This window comes from Panthera onca, chromosome A3 (genome assembly GCF_046562875.1).
Source record: "Panthera onca isolate mPanOnc1 chromosome A3, mPanOnc1 haplotype 2, whole genome shotgun sequence".
In the NCBI taxonomy this organism is placed as follows: Eukaryota; Metazoa; Chordata; class Mammalia; order Carnivora; family Felidae; genus Panthera; species Panthera onca.
In genome coordinates this window covers 49,617,986-49,640,759 of record NC_138341.1, presented here as the reverse complement: position 1 = coordinate 49,640,759, position 22,774 = coordinate 49,617,986, and the positions used below count along the sequence as shown (strand labels likewise).

The 22,774-nt window shown below is 50.3% G+C and overlaps 2 protein-coding genes across 8 annotated transcripts; one reads left to right on the top strand and one right to left on the bottom strand.

The window, feature by feature from the left end:
* Positions 1–2: 2 nt before the first annotated feature.
* Positions 3–3,332, top strand: HTRA2 (HtrA serine peptidase 2). Its single transcript, XM_060656841.3, has 8 exons — positions 3–638; positions 739–943; positions 1,033–1,227; positions 1,468–1,500; positions 1,735–1,840; positions 2,020–2,089; positions 2,771–2,866; positions 2,974–3,332. The coding sequence occupies exons 1-8, from the start codon at positions 133–135 to the stop codon at positions 3,137–3,139; spliced, it is 1,377 nt and encodes a 458-aa protein (XP_060512824.1). The 5' UTR covers positions 3–132; the 3' UTR covers positions 3,140–3,332.
* On the bottom strand, positions 3,279–22,631 carry LOXL3 (lysyl oxidase like 3). Of its 7 annotated transcripts, XM_060656743.3 has the most exons (16): positions 21,995–22,631; positions 20,272–20,596; positions 18,298–18,461; positions 17,434–17,648; positions 9,619–9,675; positions 8,928–8,987; positions 6,540–6,759; positions 6,117–6,297; positions 5,818–5,972; positions 5,409–5,576; positions 5,109–5,271; positions 4,660–4,903; positions 4,452–4,567; positions 4,236–4,372; positions 4,028–4,139; positions 3,279–3,843 (listed from the first exon to the last, which is right to left on the bottom strand). In XM_060656743.3, the coding sequence occupies exons 2-16, from the start codon at positions 20,582–20,584 to the stop codon at positions 3,770–3,772; spliced, it is 2,379 nt and encodes a 792-aa protein (XP_060512726.1). In that variant the 5' UTR covers positions 20,585–20,596; positions 21,995–22,631; the 3' UTR covers positions 3,279–3,769. The 7 variants fall into 7 exon arrangements, with proteins under 7 accessions (XP_060512726.1, XP_060512693.1, XP_060512709.1 ...); XM_060656710.3 differs by having other exon boundaries at positions 20,272–22,631; XM_060656726.3 differs by lacking the exon at positions 8,928–8,987 and having other exon boundaries at positions 20,272–22,631.
* Between the last annotated feature and the right edge of the window lie 143 nt (positions 22,632–22,774).

The window sequence follows — 22,774 nt, the reverse complement described above, 5'->3', positions numbered from 1 at the left end:
AATCCTGGGTCCCGGCGTGCACTTCTGAAGGACTTCAGGTACCGGCGTGCTCCGCGTCCCGCTGTCCGCCAGCTCGCGTCCAGGGCACCGCCTCTGTGTAGGGCGGGCGAAGAGGCAGCCGAGGCGGAGCTGATGGCTGCACTGAGGGCGGGGCGGGGTGCAGGCTGGAACCTCTGGGGATGGCGGGCTTTGGGGGGGGTTCCCTGGGGGAAGGGGCCCCTGTTGACCCCTGACCTCCGGGCCTTGCTGACGTCAGGAACTCCTGACCCTCGGGCCCGAGTGACTTATGGGACCCCCAGTCTCTGGGCCCGGTTGTCTGGGGGGGTCCCTGAACCACGGACGTGTCTGACGTCGGGGACTTCGGATTCCAGAGCACGGCTGACTGCAGGGTCCCCGGATCTCAAGACCCGGGAGGTCTCAGAGACTCCTGGAACCCGTCCGCGCATATGGCTGGCGGTAGCGCTGGGCGCTGGGGGGGCAGTGCTGTTGTTATTGTGGGGCGGGGGTCGGGGTCCTCCAGCGGTCCTCGCCTCGGTCCTTGGCTCACCGCCCACCTCTCCCCGGAGCCAGTACAACTTCATCGCAGACGTGGTGGAGAAGACAGCACCTGCCGTGGTTTATATCGAGATCTTGGGCCGGTAACGGTGGGGAAGGGCAGGAGGCACCCAGCCGCGGGCTAAGGAGCGGGCGAGCTAGGTGTCTGAGTCTCCTCACATCCTTGCTTTACCTCCGTCCTAGGCACCCTTTCTCCGGCCGCGAAGTCCCTATCTCGAATGGCTCAGGATTCGTGGTGGCTGCCGACGGGCTCATCGTAACGAACGCTCATGTGGTGGCTGATCGGCGCCGAGTCCGTGTGAGGCTGCTTAGCGGCGACACGTATGAGGCCATGGTCACAGCTGTGGATCCTGTGGCAGACATTGCCACGCTGAGGATTCAGACTAAGGTGGGGGTCTAGGCAGGCCGGGTCTGGTTGGGACTGTGAATTTGCTCACATATCTAGACGACAGGTCTCTTATTCCCATTCTCTCTTAGGAACCTCTCCCCACCCTACCCCTGGGACGCTCAGCCGATGTCCGGCAAGGAGAGTTTGTTGTTGCCATGGGAAGTCCCTTTGCACTGCAGAACACGATCACTTCTGGCATTGTCAGCTCTGCTCAGCGTCCAGCCAGAGACCTGGGCCTCCCCCAAACCAATGTGGAATACATCCAGACTGATGCAGCTATTGATGTGCGTCCTGATATGAGAAAAATGGCAAACTAGGTTGGGGGTTGGGGGAAAGGCTGTGTGGGGCAGGAACCAACTGTGATAGATGGTGGACGAGTTTATATACAGAGGTTGGGCTGCACATATGTGGCCACTGTGGCTGGGCTGGGAAAAGAGAGAATTTGGAGAAAGTGCCTACATCCTGGTTATGCCCCCAGGCATAGAGTCCCTGGATCTCTTCCATATTTTGTCCTTGTCCTGCAGTTTGGAAACTCTGGAGGTCCTCTGGTTAACCTGGTGAGTGGGACATCCTTCTTTCCAAGAATCCCTGCTCCAGGTCAGTGTGAGAAGGGGTGTGTGTTCCCTAATTCAACGATGTTTGGTCAAGTTTCTGAGCAGTCTCCTGTTGGTTATCTCCCAAAATCCAACCAGATCTCCCCAACTCCCCAATACTTCCTGCTACTCTTGTTCAGGTATCTCCATCTCCTACTATTTATTTGGGCTAGGGAATAGTGGGCTCTATCCCTGCAGGATGGGGAGGTGATCGGAGTGAATACCATGAAGGTCACAGCTGGAATCTCCTTTGCTATCCCTTCTGATCGCCTTCGAGAGTTTCTGCATCGTGGGGAAAAGAAGAGTGAGCCTGGCTTAGGGGGAAAGGGATTCCTTTAAGTGGTGGGAAGGGCATTCATTGGGCCTTGCTGGAGAAGGGGGAGGGGTGAAGTGTGGGGAGGGGGATGGTGGGGGTCTGTTGGGAGGAAAGGGAGGGGAGGGAAGGATGTAGCCGAATGAGGCTCCTTTGTCCCTCCATCACAGATTCCTGGTTTGGAATCAGTGGGTCCCAGCGCCGCTACATTGGGGTGATGATGCTGACCCTGACTCCCAGGTATGAACTTTAAAAGTAGTGACCTGTAGGACTACCAGTGTACTCAATGGTGGGCAACTAGCATCTCTGTTGAGCTTTGTTACCAATTTTATCTTTATCTAAGATGAGTTGCCTCATACGTGGAGCTATCAGAAGAGCTGTCCTCTCTCATCATATTGACTTTCTCACTCCAATCCATTTTGCACACCTGCTACCAGATTGATTTCATCCTGCTGCTGCTTTAAAAACTTCAGTCCATTAACCTGGTGTTCAGGGGCCATTTGCCATTTGTCTCCAGTTTGGCCTTCCAGACCTGGCTTCTTCCATGAATATACTCTGTTTCAGCCAACCTGATTTCCTACTCTCATGTTTTTATTTATGTTATTCTTGCTTTATATGGTTAAATACCAGAACCATGCTTCTACACCCAAGTTAAGTTCTACTCTCTCCTTAAAGCTTCCCTTAGAATTCTAGAATGACATTAGTGTTATTTAGTAGTGTGTGTCATTTGGAATTAGTTACTTTTTACATACATGTCCTACTTCCTAACTTCTACAAGGCAGAAAGTGAATTGCCTTTGTATCTGGAGTATCTAGTGCATGCCCTTGTCTATACAATTGTCAGTGTGTTGATGAGAGATTTGAGGTGAACCCAAGGGAGAGTGCCTTGGTGTGGTTAACAGGGTGATCTATGTCCTTTCAGCATCCTTGCTGAACTACAGCTTCGAGAACCAAGCTTCCCTGATGTTCAGCATGGTGTGCTCATCCATAAAGTCATCCTGGACTCCCCTGCCCACCGGTGAGGGAGAGACTGCACTGTGAGGTGGGGATGGGTGAAGCGTGCATGTGCCCTTGAACTGGGCTGTCTAGTCCCTCCTTTCTCTCTCTGTCCATCTTTCACCATAGGGCTGGTCTACGGCCGGGTGATGTGATCTTGGCCATTGGGGAGCAGCTGGTACAAAATGCTGAAGATATTTATGAAGCTGTTCGAACCCAATCCCAGCTGGCAGTGCGCATCCGGCGGGGACCAGAAACATTGACCTTATATGTGACCCCTGAAGTCACAGAATGAGTGGGTCAGCAGGACTCTGAGGCTCCTGCTCTGATTTCCACCTTGCTTTCCTGGCCTAGGCTCTGAGGGTACCTGGACAGAGGATTAAATGAACCAGTGGGGGGCAGGTCCCTCCAACCACCAGCACCAATCCCTGGGCTCTGAGGAATCACACAAATGCTTTTTATATAAAATAAAATTATACCTAGCATCATGTTATAGTCAAAAATAAGGGCGGGGCGGGGGGGGTACTGATCTTTTTCCCCATGAAGAGGCTAGAGGTAAAGCTGTATTCCCCCTGAACTGAGGAGAGATACTGGAGCTGACCATTCTGACCTCCCTATTTGAGAAAATGAGCTCCTGCTGTCTGTTGTTCTGGGCAGTCAATCAGGTGCTGCTCTTTGTAGTGTGCTTCACTCAGTGCTGGGCCTGGGAGCAAAAATTCCCCATGCTTGGCCACAGATCCGGCAGCTGGCGTAGGAAGGAGGGCAATAACTTCGTTTTGATGTTTCCACATCCATAGCACACACTGGATGAGCATGGCCGGCCTGCTGACATCAGGGGTTCCTTGGTAAGCTCCTGAGGTAATGGCAGCCTCACACCCCTGCCGTTAGGGGCCAGTGGTGGTTTTCAGAGGAGGGTGGCAGCACCTTAGATGACCTGGTTGCTGGTCTGGCCAGGGTAGCGCTCAAACCTCCTGTTGGCCTCTTCACTGAAGGCATCACCTGCAAGGTGAATGGGCAGTTTAGGCAGGGAAATGGACCCACTGTGGGGAAGGGTGAGTAGAAGCGGAGAGGCTGGGAGATCCAGAGGAGGGTGGGAAGATATAGAACTGACTTTGGGAGAAGAGAATGAAGGCCTTTCCTTCCCATCCCCCAGTCTCTTTGGGCTGTTCTTCCCATCAAATACCAATGTGGCAGTTGTGCACCCAGATGCGATGTCCATCATATTTGCAGTTACACTTCATTGCGTTGTTGGTGAAGTCACTTTCTGCTACTTCAAAATTGGGGTTGATGACCACCTGTGAGTGGGAGAAAGTCAATTTGACCAGTTGCAGTCTTCAAATCTTTAACAAACACTCCTCCCACTTGCCAGCTGGATCTCAGGCCCCAGGCACCTGCAGAATGTAGTTTCCTGGCTTCACATCTGTGATGTCAATCCACTGGCAGTCGATGTCATGCCGGTAAAGATCCCAGCAACCCACGGTAATGCCCTGCTCTCCAAAGTTAGCACACTCATACCTCTTGGAGACATCTGAGAGGGATTGGCATATGTCAGTGTGAGGCAAGGCTGTGGGATGGAGATACCGGAGTCTGTTCTAGGCCCAACTCACCCTCCTGACATTCGGTGTCTTCTAGACAGAAACTAGCTTTGTGGCCCTCAGCCACCTTGGTGCCATTGGGGGTCAGGATATCATAGTGAGTGAAGATGTCCATACTGTGGTAATGCCTGTGGGGACAAGGGAACCCCTGTTTTCGTCTCTGCCCCCAGCAGGCTTGCCCCATCTCCAGTGACCTTGCCCTTCTACTTGACCCTCTCACCCATGACACTCGTGCCACACCCAGGAGTGGCGCCCGGCCTTGGGCCTGAAGTCAGCTCGTCCCAGGTTGTGGATCTGGGAGGAGAATCGGAGCAGACGCCTGTGGCCATAAGGCCAGTTGGCTGAGCGGGCTGAGCGGGCCAGGCAGTTCTCTTCTGCAGCACAGTACAGCATGTGTAGGGGCCGGTCCTCGATGTAGGCGGTCTCCTGCACCAGTGCTGAGTGCAGCAGCAGGTCTGATGCAGCTGCACATGGAAGGGAGCAGAGTGTTGGAAGTCACTGCTGAGGGGTGGAGACAAATGGGGGTGCTTCTGCTTCCCCTGTAGAGTGTGAGAGGCTGCTTCTTCATAGGGAAGGAGCACCCCTCCAGATTATGGCTCTCTTTTTCCCTCAAAGGGGGTGGCCCAGAGCTTCCCTTCCCTGGCTTGCATCACCTTATCCTTCACTCACTCTCGGAACAGATGACTCCAGCAGTGAAGCGGGTTCCTGTTCTCTTGCAGGCAATGTGGGTGCCATGATGAGCACACTGGTCCAGGGACAGCTCAGACCCTGTGCAGCGCACTCCACTCATCACCACCTCTGTTATATTCCCTGAGTCCCAGTACCAGGTCTCCTGGGGACATATGTTGGTGTTTCTGTGAGACCCCCACCATCCAGCCTCTTGGTCCAAGGGACTCATTTCCATAGTCCTCTGCCCCAAACACAGGCTTTGGAGGCAATCGTGTTGATTTCCCTTTCCTTCCCACTCACCTGCAGGCCATGGTTGGCATAGCCCAGTCCAAGTTGCCTACAGGCCACCATGGCCTCCAGTGTCCCCCAGTCATCCCCACAGATGAGCCCCCAGCGAAGGGACCCAGGTCCCCCTATTTGCACCTCCACTCGCCCCTCGTGTTGGCTGCGGCCCCCACTGAGTCGGATCTGTAGTGACACAATGGAAGTTCCGGGTAAGCTTTTGGGGAGGGGTAGTGGGAGCCTGTAACAGGTATGTGGCTGAAGGGTGATTCAGAGGCACATAAAGACTAGCAAGTGGGGGCATCAGGTGGGAGCTGTAGGATGGCAGGGGCCTGGGACAGTGGGCTGGGAAGCTGTCAGGCTGCAGATCATGACCAGGACTGGATAGGATGCGAGATTTCCGGACTCAACCGGGAAGATAACTGACCTTCGTCTCTACCCCAGTGTAGGGCAGGTTGCATCGGACTCCAGCATCTTGGCTATGGGAACAGTCTTCGGCTGTGATGTTCTTGTGGGGGCACTTCCAGAGGGAGGGTTCCTGTCCAGAGCATCGAACCTCGCTTAAATGGATGGCACCCATGCCTAGGGTCAGAGGTCAAAGATCAGGAGGTTATAACTGGACCTTCATTGTCTGCCCAGGGGTCTCCTTCCCAAGGACCATACACCACCCCCCGGGAGAGTGTGTACCTCCTCCTTCCCTCTTCCTCCCATTTTCATCCCCCTCACCCTGCCCCATGCGGGCACCACTCAGAGCCTCTCGAGCACTCCCGAAGCCCAGCTCCCGACACACCACGCTGGCTGCCTGCAGGTCCCACTTGCGGTCACAGATTGTGCCCCATGTGCTGGCCTTCAGGACTTCTACCCGGCCCTCTCCAGGGTGGGCCCCACCCTTTAGACGCACTCGGGTCTATAGAGGAGAGAGATGTGCCCAAAGCAGTGAATGGAAACATCAGCACAGAGAGGGCTAAGTAGACCTGGGTGATAAAGGAGATTCTGGTGGGAGGGAGGGGGTGGTCTCAGGTCTGTGGCCCACCCCCTGAGAGGTTCCTCTCTGTCCTCAAAGGTCAGGGCTGTGCTAAGTCAGGGGCTGGCTAGGCTAAGGGGTTCTCCACCTGGGGTGGGGAAGGTTATAGTCACTGTCTCACACACCTCCCCCTGAGGCTTCGACTGTTGTTGCTTCCTCTGGCCACTGGATGCTGCGTAGAGAGGGCCTGGCACACAGCTCACCACCGCAGGGGCCCCCCCAGGGCACCTGGTGGTGTCATTGGCACGATAGAACTCCAAAGAGCAGAGGGAGAGGTGGGCCTCCGTGCCCACGCACGCCACCCCATGCAGACCAAAGGAGTGTTGCTGCCGCTGGGCCAGCAGCCTGGGGGGACAGGAGTGGGGTGCAGTAGGGTAAAACAATGCTCCTGCCTCTTTGCCGACAACCCTCCTCCCCTCCATGCCTCCACCATCCCCCAACCTTTCATGACCATTTTATCCCTTCTTCTTCCCTTCTTTTCTGCTGTTTCCCTCCTTAGAGACAAAGGGAATGGCAAGTTTCCAGGCTGAAAGAGCCCAGATTACCCAGATAGGAGGGTCCTTGGGGACCTGCAGCCAAAGACCACTATGGGCAGACAGTTAGTCTTGACTTGCCTGACAGAAACCTTGCTCCAAATGGCTTCAGGCTGCTGGCCCTAAGGAAGGCTGAGGCTGAGGCTGCCGTGCAAAGAGAGTGAGAAGCCAGGACTGCCCAGCTGGAAGAGATGGGCAGGAGGGAGTAGCTGACACAAACAGGAAGCCTGAAGAACCAGCGTGAGCACATCCTTCTGTTACGCTGAGGCTGAAATAACTGAATGAGTCAGGATGCAAAGGACTGAGTAAATCTTGGGTCTAAATGGCTTCTCAGAGGCTAGAGGGTCTTCCAGGCCAGAGTATGATGGGTAGTTATGAGAAGATTATACCAGAAGGTGGACATAGGGAAGGACTGGGGCTGGCACATGTGGGAATGAAGATGTACAAATGCAAGACAGACAAAAGTTAGTCCATATGACCAGAGAAGGAGAGAATATGCACAACAGAATGGTAGCGGTCTCTCCAGACCTGAGCTGGACTTTAATGAGGTAGTCCATGCTTCTGCAATTTAAACATAACAGAAAGAATGTTCTGTAGCCACCCAAGCATGGAAATGGGACTAAACTAGAGATGTTAAACCTTGGAAACCCTTCAGAGAGATGCCTTGAGAGAAGGAGGGAACTGGTGTATTCACACCAATGGAGTAAGAGATGGCAGTGAGGCGTGTGGTGAGAGCAGTGCCCAGAGAGGAGGACTGCTATTGGTGGTATGGGCCTGTGAGGCTGGCTTGGCAATGAACTATTTCAGTAATGTGCCCATCACTTGATGTCAGAGGAAGAAAGGTTATGATGACTCAAAGTCATTGCCTAGGAAGATGCAGAGCGGAGGAAACATAAGCACAACAGACACGCCTGGAGACTTTACAGAATACCTTTGGAAGCTCAGGATCAGTGGATTCTGAAGCTGAAACAGATCAGGTAGTCTCCCAAAGTCCTGTTTTGCTGAAATAAAAGTCAAAGAGGCCACCACAGGAAAAAGATCTTGCTCTTCTAAACTCCCTCCTCCCATTTCCCCACAAGGAACACAGTAAAAACAGCACTGTGCCCTTGAATTTGGTGTTCAGGGAAGGCCAGAGCATGGCTATGTTGGGCACAGATGACCCTTAGCTAGAAGGTACTACAAGAGTACTCTCAAATTCCAAGCTCCTCTGAAGCCACCACAAGGAGGAGCTGGAGAAGGAGGGCCACCAGGGAACCACTGGGTGATCCCAGAATGTGCAGAAGAGAGGAGGGGACAGAAGAAAGGGATGAATCCTCTGTGTCTCAGCCACTGCTGAAGAAGTTATCAAGGAGACTTCTCATGTGCAAATGGCCTTTGGAAGCCTAGTGAGAGGTAATCAGTGGGGTTGGAAGCTTTCTAGTCCCTTCGGTTCTGAAGGACCCCCACAAGGAAAATTATGGAACTGGGAGCCTAATTGTGTCAACTGGGCCAGAGACACAGGGGTTATAATCTGAACCCATTCCTGGCAAAGTTTCCAGAGGGGATCCTGAGTCTTACCTCCAAGCTGGTAGCACCTATTTTTAAAAAATAAAGTTAAGATGGGAACATTGATCCCTTAGGCAAACTTAACTTCTTGGGGGAGAGGCAAGGATGGCATCTGAAGGAGAAAGTGCTAGAGTATCTGCTAGAATTCACTGGGAGAAGATAAACAAGCCTGTGGAACAGGAGTTCAGTGGATGAACTTCTATCAAGACTTTCAAAAATCCTGTGATAAGCATAATTCCCCAGAAACGAGGATAAGGCCCAGCATCACTTTATGTTTCAGTGACTCATCTGGAAGGTGGTTTCTAATAGCTACTGCCACCCCTCCACCTCTAGGTGGGGGCCTCTTAGACCCCTTCCTGACCACAGCTCAATTGCCCTGACTCATCATCACTCTGCACTCTCCCTCTCCTCACACCCAGCCTGAACTTCATTTACCTCTTGATTGATCCCCTGCCCACTCGGGGTTTGGGTTTGACTTTAAGCTTGGTGATTGGTCTGAAAAAAGGAGAAAGAAGTTAGTGGAGGTAGTGGTTAGGTATGTGGCCCAGGAAAGGTAGAGGGTTTTGTTTTCTGTTTTTTTTTTTCCTGTTTCCGGGAAGGACACTTTATGCAGAGTGTGGGAAGGAGTAAAGTGAAGGGGGCCAGGTATTCCACACACTGACGGCTGCACACCACTGAACTCTACTTTAGGAACTCCTGTTGCACTCTGAATTCAACCACAGTGGTGAAAAATCTAGTCAGTCCAGGGGGTGACGGGAGAAGGGGATACAAGGTAAAAGGAGGAGAGAGAATGGGAATGTGGGTGAACTGAATTAAGGGGGGTAGGAAGCATGCAGGTGGTTGAGGCTGGAGTCCAAGCTATTTGGGGGAAGCATAAAGATGAGAAGGCTTCTCCTCAGCCATTCCTACATTATTTCCTCTTTGTGCACCCTAGGGTCAAAGCTTGCCCATCCCCATGCCTGCCTCCCCTTCCCTTCCCTACCTCCCCTGGAATGGCCATTGTGCAGTTACATCCCTAATTCATCAGCTTGGGTTCCGGGATGGACATGGATAGGCTGCCTTCCATCCATCCACCTCCTGGGGCCTCAGGGGCGAGCAGGAGGTCCCGGGGCTCTTGCCCCATTACCTTCCAAGGGGCTTGGGGCGTCGGGCCGAGGCTTTGGCCGCTCGCTTCCTCAACTTTCTGTGAGGATAAGACAATAGCAGAGTCAAAATCAGTCTAGAACCAAGTGGGAAAGGCTGGTGCAGCCAGGGGCAAACTTCTTTTCCAACAGGAAAATTGGAAAGTCAACAAGATGTTATAACATCAGATATTCCCGAGGCTTTACCCTTCACAGCTGTCTGGCCTCACGCGCACATAACCACACTGATGAACAGTAGTGAAATTCATGGACTCAGGCTGATAGAGCCCCTGTACCAGCATGCACAGAAATTACACTAGGGTAGTGAGTAATGGGGACTAGGGGCGATATCAGGGTTGATCTGAACCTCAGGGGAGGTCTATGGGGAAGTGTATAAGTAGAAGGATGTTAGGATTGTTAAGATCGCCAGACTGACCCGGCAAGGAGAGAGAACTGGTCTGGTCATAGGGAGGCTGACTGTCTTTTATTCTTGGATGCTCTTTGACTTCTGGCATTTCCATGTCTGAGGCCAGTGAATTAGGACCAAGCACCAAGGCTGGATGTCCAAGGACAGTAACTTGATTTGACTGGGGAGCATGAAGCCAGGCGGCTTAGGATGACAGCATCCTTCCTGCCCAAATTAAATCCCATATGCTTTAGTCATTTACAAACCAAGCTCAGCTCCCAAACTTACGCCCAGAGAAATAAGTTCTAAAACTTTATTTCTTTTTAATTGGCCTAAATATTTGACCTATTTTATTTTTCAAGAGGTTGGCTTAAGTCTAAGGTCTGGAAACTAGGTCTGTTTCTCCTCTCATTCTCCTTTTGATTTCAAAGACTTTTTTTGCCCCCTCTTCGTTCTGTCCAACTATGTATAGATGAATGCAGGTTTTGTCTGTCTGTTCTTCTAAGTTTATGAGACTCCCTGTTATCATCTTAGTTATTTCTTTAAACACGTTCCTACTCTTATTTCTCCTGAGGAGTCATATCTGGACATAGTATACTGTGTGCAGATGCACTGGATGTTAATAAACAGATTTGAAACAGCTCTGAAGTTGCTTGGTATTTCCTGCCCTGGCTTCTTCCTGAGGATGGATTTAGTTGGTCTTTTTGCCAAAATATCCAGTGTCCAACATTCCTTGGAAAGAGTGCACAATAAGTCTCAGGTCCCTTTCCTGAGACATTACTAAGAGTTTAGAACCTTTCATCATATAAGTATAGGGTGAAACTTTTTCTCCAAATGTCTTTTTCTCAGATATGTCTAAAATGAAATGTATTTTATGTTTTCTTTCAACTTGATCCTCCAACTAGTACTCAGAAAAATGTAGTATTATCTAGGGATGCCTGGGTGGCTCAGTTAAGTGTCAAACTCCTGATTTTGGCTTAGGTTATGATCCCATGGTTCGTGGGATCAAGTCCCACGCTGTCAGCATGGAGTCTGCTTGAGATTTTCTCTCTCCCTCTCTCTCTCTCTCTGCCCCTCCTCCCCTCGCATACATGCTTTCATGCTCTCCCTCTCTCTCTCTTAAAATACATAAGCGTAAAAAATGTAGTATTATCTAGATTTTAGAAGTACCTCTTCTCTATAAGGTTTTATATTATACATCATATGGTACATATGATTTTACATATATACATATACATATACATATACATATACATATACATATACATATACATATACATATACATATAAAATAAAGTACAATATAGATTATATTAAGGATCTGGTACTTATTTAATACTAGTACTGACACTTGTTTTGATTTACACTTACACGTTCACAAATGTGCTTGTTTCCCCTTACAATTTGTTCCTTCAACCATCAAACATAAAAACCTACCCGCGTCAGCATCACCTTTTCTTATCCACCCATCTCTCGCCTCCAAGACCACTCCCCCAAAAGGTTTCTGAATTCCATCCTTTAGGATCTTTTTTCTCCTAAATTGAGAGGTCGAATACAATCTCTCCTCAACTGAATCATTTTAAACCTGTTCCGATCTTGGGGCGCCTGGGTGGCTCAGTCGGTTAAGCGGCCGACTTCGGCTCAGGTCATGATCTTGCGGTCCGTGAGTTCGAGCCCCATGTCGGGCTCTGTGCTGACAGCTCAGAGCCTGGAGCCTGTTTCAGATTCTGTGTCTCCCTCTCTCTCTGGCCCTCCCCCGTTCATGCTCTCTCTCTGTCTCAAAAATAAATAAAAAAATGTTAAAAAAAAAATTAAAAAAAAAAATAAATAAACCTGTTCCGATCTCTCCGACACACACGCACATATACACACCCTCCATCCCATATCTCCCTTCCTCTTCATAGAAAAAATTGTCAAGAGTCGTCAGTGCTCCACTTCTATATCTTATCTCTTACCACTCATTCCTTAACCCACTCCTTTCTGGTTTTCCCCATCACTCTGCGAGAATAGATCCAGTAGACAGCTTCAGTTTTCATCATGTTCCCCTTTTGGTAGCATCTCACACTGCTGTTCTGTCCTTCTCTTCCTCCTTGGCTGTCCTAACACTATGAGTCTGGTTTGATTCCTCATTCCAGTTGCTCTCTCTTGGTCTTCTTTGCATGTTCCTCCTCTAGCTAGTCACTTACATTTTTGGAGCCCTAAGCCATTCTTCTCACTCCACATCCTCTCTTTATATGTTCCCATTTACACCTAACCTGGTATAGTCCATTGCCTTTTTTTTTTTTTTTTTAATTTTTAAAGTTTATTTTGAGAGAAAGAGAGAGTGTCAGCAGGGTAGGGGCAGAGAGAGAGGGGAGAGAGTATCCCAAGCAGGCTCCATGCTGTCAGCACAGAGCCCAGTGGGCGGCTCAAACTCACAAACCACAAGATCATGACCTGAGCTGAAACCAAGAGTCAGATGCTCAACCAACTGAGCCTCCCGGGCACCCCTGCCTTCTTAATGTTTCTAAAATGTAATATAGGTGCAAAAAATAAACCTGTAATTCTTTCAGCAAAATCCACCCTAGAAACCTAGGAGTCAACTTGATACTTCTCGTCTTTGGTTCCCAAAGTCAGTACAGAACCAAGTCATGTCAGTATTACTTCCTAAACATCTCTTCAATCCACTCACTCTTGTTCTTCTCCACACCATTCTCAGAAATGCAGAGTGGTTTTTTGGGGACCACAAACCCGATCATGTCCTCTTACAGCCCTGCTCATGAAAACACTTCAGTCGCTTCCCATTGCTTTTAGCATAAAGACCCAAATCCTTAGTGTAGCCTGTGAGGTCTTCCATGATCTCTCGGCACCTCTGTGTTCTCAGCACCTTGCACAGTGCTTTGCAAATAGCAGGAGTTCAGTAAATAGCTTTCAGCGCTTAAGCTCTTAGAACCTCAATTTCTTTGCCTGCAAAAGGGCAGTAAATGGTTCAATTATCTCTACATTCTTTTACTCTTCTAAAATTCTACAGCTTTCACGTGTTGTAGGGAAGAACTATAAAACCAAGTTGAAAAATGATAAACGCCCCTCATTCTGATTTTCTCATTCCTTAAATCTTACTGGCTTCCTCTAAAAGCCAGCAGATGTATCTTCTTTCTCTATGGAAGGTGGAGTTCTTTATAAATGATCTTATCTATCCTTTATGATTGTACCACCCATGAGAATGCTCCCTCTGTGTGATTTGGCTGTGAAAGGAAGCCTATCTCATATCTCCATCACAGAACTCTCAGGACTCTTGCAACCTCTCTCCTCACTAAGAATGGTCTCTGTTCTTAGTATGTGTCCTTCTCCAGCCTTCATATCCTAGACTCAGTAGCAGATTCCAAGATGTACACAAATATTCCTGATCTCTGAAAATTACTTCAGGCCATGCATACCTATAGGTAATTCCTGGGTCTCAAACATCCCAAGGATGGCTCACTTCTAAAGCTAGTTCATATTAACTTGAAGCCCAGAGATGCCTGTTGGCTTGCACCATCCTTCTCTCAAGCAGCTTTAGGATCATTTCAGGTGTCTCTCCCTTCTTTTCTATTATCAGTCATCCTTCAGCTATTCATTCCTCCCTCTCTTTGTTGTCACCCTCCTAATCAGCTTCGTTTTTATAACAAGCTTCTAACTGGCCTTATGGCATCTAGAACCTCCTCCTCCAATTCACTACTATCAGGTAAACTTTAAAAACACTGGTCTTATTTTTATCATTGTCCCATACAAATACTTTTATTTTTAATTTTTCCATAAGATAAAGATCAAACTCTCCAATCTGGCATCAAAAAGTTCCATTTTCTGGCTTTTATGCATTCAGATCTTCCTTCCATTATTTCTCAGCACAATTTTCTACTCTAGTCAACTGTCTTTTGAAAAATATCCTAGTCACTGTCAAATTTGTCAGGGTCAGCAATGACTCTGTTTTGCTAAATCCAGCATTTGTGTCTCAGTCCTTGTGCTTTTAGACCCACCAGCAGCACCAACTCAGGGGATGGCGCTCTTCGTCTCCTCCTTGAAGCGCTTTATTTGGCTTATAGGCCGCCATGCTCGCCTGGTCTTCTTTCTACCTCACCTTGCTGTTTGCATTTCACTTTATCTTCCTGACATAACATTTAAACTCTCTGTTCAGTCCTTGGACCTCTTTTTTCCTGTTTACATTCACTCCCTTGGTGATGTCCAGTTTTAGGACTTAAAATATGTTTATTCAGCAACTCTAGAGTCATATATCCAAAAATTAAACAGGTCCAAAACCAAGTTCTTGGTATACAACACCCCTCCCCCCAATCCTCACACAACACATGCTCCGCCCATTGTCTTCCTTATCAAGTAAGGCCATCTCCATACTTAGCTCAGGCTCAAAACCTTGGGGTGAACCTTAATCGCTCTCCTCTCCCACCACATTAAATCCATCAGCAAATCCTGTTGCCTCTACCTCAACCATACACAGAATTTTATAATTTTTCATCTCTTTCACTGGTCACCATCACCCTCACTTTCTGTACTTGGCTTTCAGGAGACAATAACCTCCTAACTAATTTCTCTGCCTCCTTGATTCTACTGTATCTCTCACAGTCTATTCTATATATATATATATATATATATATATATATATATATATATATATAATGTTAATGTTTATTATTTTTTGAAAGAGAGAGAGAATGAACAGGGGAGGATCAGAGAGATAGGGAGACAGAATCAGACGCAGGCTCCAGGCTCTGAGCTGTCAGCACAGAGCCCAACACAGGGCTCGAACTCACAGACGGTGAGATCATGACCTGAGCTGAAGTCAGATGGTTAACTGACTGAGCCACCCAGGTGCCCTCCTCACAGTCTATTCTTAAAGCAGCCAAAATAATACTTCAAAAATGGAAGTCAGATGTCACACCTCTGTTCAAAACCTCATCTCCCACAGAGTATACACCAGTCCTCCCAAATGGCCCTATGCAATCAGGCTTCCTATTCTTTCCCTATCCCCTCTTATATCACCTTTCCTATCATTTTCTCTCTTGTTCACTCAGCTGCAGCCCCAGTGGCCTCCAGGAGCATGACTCTTCTCCCCTCCCTCCCCCTGACCCCTAGGATCTTTTCATTTTTATCATTCCTCTTCCTGTCAACACTTGTCTAGATTTCTACAGGTTGTGTCCTCACCTCCCTTAAATCTTTTCCCAAATGATGCCTTTTCAAAGAGGCCTTCCCTGATGGCTCTTTTTAAAATTGCAATCTCACTTTTACTTCCTAACTCCTTCCCTGCTTTATTTTTATTCATTACACTCTTTGCCATCCTTGCATTTTGAAATTTTACTATTTTCTGATTCTTCACTAGTCCATGAGATCAGGGATTTTTGTCTGTTTTGTTTACTGTTGAATCCCTAGTGTCTACAACAGTAGACAATATATAAATACTGACCAAATGAATCTCTTCACCTTTGTTCATGCTATCGTCTTCACTTGAAATCCCTGCTTTTTAAATTGTATAAATCTTTCAGAACCTGATGTTGGGGTCAGGCAAAGTAAAGAAAAAGCACAGAGAAAGAAGTATAGCTCCAAGACAGATAATAGCAAAGGAGCACAGCACACAGCTGTTTTAAAACAGTTTGAGTCTCCAGACCAGATAAAGTATATTCCTTGGGGCTGAAAGAACTTTCAGGTGTGTCTGAGAGCCAAGGCAACGAAAATCTGAGCAAGTATGGAAAAGACTAGAGGTTGGACAATGTATTTACTTTCAAAAAGAAGAAAAAGGATTCCTTAATCTAAAGAATAATATTTTAAAATAAGTTATTAAATGGAAAGTTTGTGAACAGTGGGGAAAAAATATGGAGATGCTTAGAGACCCAGAAGGATTTCAGTAAAAGTTAGCTCAAACCACCATGATTTCCTTTTTTGATAAGCTTTCTAAATTGGAAGGCTGGAAAATGGCCATGAACATAATATATCTAGATTTTAAGGAAGACTAACAAAATCTCCCACGATTTCATTATAGATAAAATGGTGAAATGCTGGCTACATCATTGTAGTGTTCAGTTTGTTCCCAATTAGTGGGGAAAAAACATTTCACAAGTAATGAGTAAAGACTTGATGAGTAAGGAAGGGTTAGACTTTGGTTTTGAACATTTCAATAATTTTAACAGTCACTCTGATGAAGCCAGAAGACCTAGCTATCCTGTATATCTTCCAGAGGAGGCTGGGAGGGATGATAAATGGAAAATAATGTCAAGATTCAAGATAATCTCATGGGTTCACTGTGGCTTTTAAGTGGTTTTTAAATGATGTATCAAACTAACTTAATAGAATAAACTCAACATAGATTTAGGTTCAAATAGGCTTTTCTATTAGTATCAAGGATAAAGGAAGATCTGAATTGGTTTTAGATGATTACTAGTTCAATATGAACGGTGGGATGTTTCCTCAACAGAAAGGCATACAAAATCTGGGCATGCTCTACTCAAAGTTGAGCATTTCTACTGTACCCTGCTCTAATCAGACGATATCTGACGTTGTGTGCCCAGTGGAACCTGACCTAGATGTCAAGAGGTCTTTCTGCAAAACTCAACTAAGGAAGAGCTGAGAGGAAAAAAAAAAAGTATTTCAGCCTGCAAAATAGATTAGAGTGACTGTAAAGATTTCCAAATTCCTCTAAACGACCACATATGATGCTCCAGGGTTGCGAGGCACGGTAAGCACAGAGCAGTTTACCAGTGTGATTCTTTACCCTGGTAGCCAGTGCGTACCCCAGGGCTCCAGGGCAGGTGGAGAGGGTCGGGCGCCTCGGCCAAAGGATATTCTGGAAGACTTGCCTAGGAGTGCCAGGGGCTCCCGCGCTCACGGACGCGCCTCGAGGATGGCCGCGACCGAGGGGCAGGCCTCACCTCTCCGGGAGCCCCCCCAACCCTCAAGGTTTGGCCCTCTGGCGGGGACTCCCGCGCCCAGCCCGGCGCTGGACACACCCAAGCACCGCCTCCGCAGGGCGCGGCCGCGCGCTCCTTGAACTCGGACGTCGGGCCCCGGAGCCGCGCCCGCGCCGTAACCGTACCCGCCCGCGACACAGCCGGCCGCTGGGCGTGGCCTCGCCAGGCTCGGCGCGCGCCCCGGTGAGCCGGGACTCTGCCTGCCAACCGAGGGCGTCACGGGTGCGGACGCGCGACCGGCCGCCACTCGCCCCGCCCCGGTTGCGGACCTCAGAGAGCCGGAGCCTCGCTTGCCCCACTTCGGACCCGCCCTGAGGAGCCCTTCATAGTTCCACAGGGTTTCTCAACTCTCCAGTTTCGAAAGGGCCTCCATAGTTCCCCACTGTTCCTGAGCCCCGGACCCTCTCAGAGGTCAAGACACCGCTTCCTAGCGAGCACCCCTCCATCCCAGTCTGTTCCCTCCAGCGCCCACGCCCCTTCACCTGTAGAAGGCCGTGTTAACCCTCTTTTCGCTAGGGAAGCCCAGCATCCCGCAGACCACGTGGCTGTTATGGGCGCTCCAGCCTTTGTCACACACTTGCGACCAGCCGTCGGGAAGCCTGACTTCGACCAGTCCCTCGGTCACTGGCAGAGGCCGCCTGCCCCTCCCCACGGCGGGCCGAAGTCGCACTTCTTCCACTTGCAGGTGCTGTTCTACCTGGGGAGGGGACCACAGGCAGAGGACGGAGTCTCAGCGACTTTTATTTGTCCTGCCACCCTTAAGGAACCCTGATCAGCGTGCTTGCCATGAAGACAGTGGCGAGCAGGGGCTGACACAGGTCTGAGAGGCACTCCTGCTCTCTGTGGCGAACTGACTTTCCTGCAACCACGGGAGTGGAAGGACATGTCCTGCTCTGAGAGGCGATTAAGGGTGCGGAGCAAACTGAGGAAGGAGCAGCCAAGGCGGCCGGAGCACGAGGGAGAAGTTCACAGAGGAAGTGGCACTGAAGGAAGAAGTAGGAGAGAATAAGAAGGGAAATGTTCCAGGAGAGCAGGAACCTCTGAGGAGAGGGAGAGCAAGGGATGTCCTGGGGACCAGGGATGAAGTTGGAGAGGCGCCTGCCAGGTTTAGTGACGTGAATGCTAATGTGAAAACAACCCTGGGCTTTAATATGCCTAGGAGCATTATCATTTGTCCCCCACCCCCTCAGCCTCACACCGACCCAAATGATCCCATGGGGCATATAGGATCCCCTACCTTTTAGCATCCCCTCTAACCACATATAACCACCCCACAGCCCTCTCTGGCCATCCTGGGGTGTGTGTGTGTGTGTGTGTGTGTGTGTGTGTGTGTACAAACTGCAGACCTCAATGACATTAGAATCCGAGAAGCCGGGGAGGCGCTGGTCCTTGCAGATGACTCCAGCATCCTCATCATGGGTACAGTCACTGTTACCCCAGCCCCGGGAGGCACACTCGGTCACACTCTGCTCAGTCCCACTGCAGCTCAGGTTGTCCAGCCAGATGCGGCCTGTGGAGGGAGAGATGAGGGAATAGAGAGGCTTGTGGAGGCAGGATGGAGGAGAAGGGTAAGTGGTGAGGATTTGGGGGAGAGCGACCATGGAGGCCTCACACCTGGCCTGATGATCCCATTTTTCTGGTTAGATAATGGGATGTGAAAGAGGAGACCCTGGAAGGGAATAGGAAAGGGAGCACAGGATTGATGGAGGGTCAGTTGTGATCGGGGGATACTCAAGAATTTGGTAGGGTGAATAAAAAACCAAGAGTCAACACTGAAATTCTGATCAGTCCTGACCTATTCAATGATAGCTACAATTAATCAAGTATGTGTTGTGTGTTAGGCACTCTGCCATGTATGTATATACATGATTATTCTTAGAACAGAGCTGCCAGAGGTGTTATCACCATTTTACATAAAGAAATTGGGGTGACCACACAGCCAATACATGGGGGCTTAAGGGTTTGAGCCATTTGTGAGACTTGGAAATCTAAGATCCTTTCCTCTCAGCTTCACTTTCTCCCATGCGTCTTCCCTGTCTGTGTTACTACATTGCCCCCTTGTTTTCCTCTCTGCCTGGACCATCCTGAAATGAGTATTGCTGACTTCTCAGAGTTGGGATGGATTCAATTCCCCCCAAAGGCCATGGGATTCCTCCCAATGTGACTGTCCCAACCAATGGCAGGGACCTATCATGCATACCCTGACAGGTCTTTCCCAGCTTCTGCTGGGATAACTACTTCCTGCCCCACCAGGCCACTGAACCATCACAAAGTCCTTGTGACTCTCTATGACTATCCCCCAAGGTCTGATTCAGTCCTTCGATGCCATCCAGGCAGCTAAATGACTGTCAGCTAAATGACTGTCCTTATATTTGGAGACAACCTTCATGCAATTGCTACCCAAAGCTTTTAGTTTCCATACCAAACATCCCTGGTTTCTTCAGCTATTCCCTCTTGAAACTTGACTTCCAGTCTTTCACATCTGGGCAGCTCTCCTCTGAAAGTATTTCCATTTTCTACTCTCTCTTTTTTTTTAAAAGTAGGCTCCATGCCCAGCATGGAGCCCAACACAGGGCTTGAACTCACGACCCTGAGAGCAAGACCTGAGCTGAGATTAAGAGTTGGGCACTTGACCAACTGAGCCACCCAAGAGCCCCTCTACTGTCGCTCTTTAAATGTGGCAACTACAAGTGACGCTTTATTCCAGAAGTGGTCCAGCCAGTAGGAAGTGGGGGATTAGCTGCAGACTGCACCAGCTTCTGTCCATCAGTCCCATTGTGGGCTCCTACAATGTAAGCATCCTCAGGTCTCAGAATTCCTCCTAAGCCCCTACTAGCCACACTCATTCTTGTCTTAAGAGTTTATACTTGTTCTTAGTTCCAGCTTGTTGGTTTCAGCTCTTGCCTATAATCTGATTTGGTCAGCTGCAGTATCTGTGATCCTTTCTGGCTTTGGGATATCCAGACATCATTTATCTGTTCTCAGCTTTTCATCAAACCAACTGTACTTTAACTGTACAGGGCTCACCTGTATCAGGGCTGTCCTTGCATGTAGCAAGGTAGAATCATACTTCTGCAGAAAAAAGGAACTTAGAGATCATGTAGTCATTTTGCACCTAGGGCCTCTGAAGTTCAGAGAAGGCACTGACCAGCTTAAGGTCACACAGTTCTGGGAAGCAACTGTGTTGATTGGTTTGTCAGCCATGGGTTTACTTGACACTGGCTGTTTTTGGTGTCCTGGGTCCCTGTGCCTGTGCCATCCTGGTGTTCCCTCTCCCTGCATTTAGACAATACCTAGGCCATGCATGGAGCATTGCTTACCTGTTCCAGGGCCATATTTGGCACTGTGGGTCCAGCCCGTGGCCTCTGTGAAGCCCAGCTCTCGGCAGAGGATGTGGGCAGCCTGAAGCGTGAAGTCGTCATCGCAGATGGTGCCCCACTCGCCAGCTCTCTGTATCTCCACTCGGCCCTCAAAGGGCTTCCTGGGGAAGCCAGCCAGCCGGAACCGCAGCCCCTGGCTCCCAGCCCTCTTCTCGGGGGCCGTGGATGGGGATGGAGATCCCAGGCATGAGCTGCACAGCAGACAGAGCAGCAGCCCCCATGGGCTCCGCTGCCAGATACTGACAGGTCGCATGGCAGGGAAGGCCTGGGTGCCCCAGAGAGAGAGTGTGTAAGAGAAATCACAGATGAAGTCAGGCCTGGGTTCCAGAGAGAGGTCGTGAGAGGAAGAGAGACACTGAATAAGGACAGAGACAGAGATGGTGGGAGAGAAAGACAGGGACCCATGGACTAAATGAGAAAGAAACAAACTAAACAAGAGCAGAAACACAGTGAGAGAGGTGAAGACTAGGGAGGGAGGCGAGAGACAGAGACCCAGAGATAGGCTCTCCCTCCCTTTTGTAAAGAGTAAAACTGTCCCCATCAGTTGTTCTGTCTCACAACGTCCTTTCCTAGTTCTGTCATTGGCACCTCCATCACCCCCACCCATTGGTCTAAGAGACCCAGAGATCAAAAGATAGTGATTAGAGACCAAGGGCAGAGAATGGTCCAGAGAAAGAGATAAGACTGAGCAAGAGGGAGACCCAGACAGGATGTAAGAGGAAGGAAGCTGTGGGAACAAAGCGGGAACAAACAGAAAGAGACAGCAGAGAGAGACAATGTGGAAGATTGATAGAAGGTGATTGTGAGAGAGCCAAGTACACAGAGCAATGGAGAGACATGGGCAACAGGTGAGGAGAGGGACTGGCAGGAGCCAACGAGGGGCAACAGGCGGCAGGAAGGACCCAGATGATTCCATTCAGCCATTCGGACAGAGGACAGACAGCTACTGATTGTGGAGAGAAGCAGGCAAGGGGGGTTAGGAGACCCTCAGATCTTAGTTAGGTTCCTGAATGGGAGCCAAGCCCAGAGTCCTGTCTGGGCAGATCCCAAGGCAGAGAGGGCAGAGACCAGAACACATGGAGAACCCCCTGCACACCCTACCCAGCACACAGACTCTCACATGCCCTGCAGGTTCAAGGGGCCCAGGAGGGCCAGGCCTCAAGCTGAGAGGGGTGTGGGGTGGGGTTGTCCAGACCTCCTGCCAACACTGCCATGGCTGTCACTGGGCAACGGGAGCCCAGGGCGCCAATCGCCAATCGGCTCCTCAGCCAAGGCCTTTCCTCTGTCTGGGGCTGAGAACAGCCCCTCTCCAGCAAGAGGCCCCCCGAACATGCTTCCCCCCACTCAGACAAACAACACAACAGGAAAGCTTTGTTCTGGGGACATTCTGGCTTGGGGGCCCAGGGGTAGGGCCTCACAGAGGAGCCCCCAGCCTTAGGGCCCTCGCGGCTGCCCTATTTGGAACATCCTGCAGCCCCCCACCCGCCAAATATCTGCCTCCTCTCTCCACTCTCCTTGTGTCTCACTCTTCTTTAACAATGATAAAACCCTCAGTGGGTTGGGTTCCCCTCGACCCTAACCCGCATCACCCCTTTTCGTGGTCCCTCCACCATCCTCCCATCCGAAACGCTCCTTCCTCCCGCGGCGGCGTGACTCCCCCTACCTTGGCTGAGCGGGGACCTAGGGGCTGGGAGAAGAGTCCAGGTCCTGGAGATCAGTCCTAGGACTTCCCCAAAAAAGTGCTCGGCCAGGGGAGACTGGACCCCCCCCCCTCTTTCCCCCCTCTCCTTTCGTCCCTCCCATGTCCCCTTGAGCCCTCCCACATTCCGCCCTCTCCCTCGATTCCTCCCAGGCCAGTTCCCTCCTCTTCTCCTTTTGGTCCTCCCCTCCCCCGTGGAGCTGGCCGCAGCCGCTCCACCTCCCTCCGCCCCCCACCGCCGACCCTCCCGGCCTGCTCAATGAAGCTTTCTTTTCCCGCGGGTTGGAGGCCGGGCAGCTGCGGTCAGTGAGCTAGACACGCAAAAGGCCATGGGGCCGCGGACCGGCCCGAACGGCGGCCCCTGGGGCGGCGGGAGTCCGCGGCTCAGCTCCGGGCTCCGGGAAGCCTTCCAGTCCCCAGCCCCCATCCTTCCCCCAAGTCCCGGGCTCCGCGGAGTGTAAACAGCCCGACTCCAGCCGGGCTGGGGGCGGGTCCGGTCAGGGGAACCGAGGCTATGAAAGCCCACATAGTCCCTCCGGTGCCCCAGAATGCCCACTGGCGTTTTCGGAGTGACGTCACGGCCTTCACTCTGACGTCACGTTGAGCATACGACGTCGTACACAACCCCTAAGCCCAGGCGCGCCAGAGCCCTCTGGTCGAAACCGCGAGCTTTCTTTTGGTGAAGCCACTTGTGCGCGTCCCAGGACTGTAGGCAGGGGCCTAAGAGTGGTGCACCGCCAACTT

Excerpts from the sequence above, each read along its gene's own strand:
- HTRA2 (XM_060656841.3), top strand. The coding sequence starts at position 133 with ATGGCTGCACTGAGGGCGGGGCGGGGTGCAGGCTGGAACCTCTGGGGA. Across the intron at positions 639-738 it reads TATATCGAGATCTTGGGCCG|GCACCCTTTCTCCGGCCGCG; the intron begins GTAACGGTGGGG and ends CCTCCGTCCTAG. Across the intron at positions 944-1,032 it reads CGCTGAGGATTCAGACTAAG|GAACCTCTCCCCACCCTACC; the intron begins GTGGGGGTCTAG and ends ATTCTCTCTTAG.
- LOXL3 (XM_060656710.3), bottom strand. The coding sequence starts at position 21,247 with ATGGAATCATCTGGGTCCTTCCTGCCGCCTGTTGCCCCTCGTTGGCTC. Across the intron at positions 6,760-8,927 it reads GGCAGGGGATCAATCAAGAG|GCTGCTGGCCCAGCGGCAGC; the intron begins GTAAATGAAGTT and ends CTGTCCCCCCAG. Across the intron at positions 4,140-4,235 it reads CAGGAAACTACATTCTGCAG|GTGGTCATCAACCCCAATTT; the intron begins GTGCCTGGGGCC and ends TCCCACTCACAG.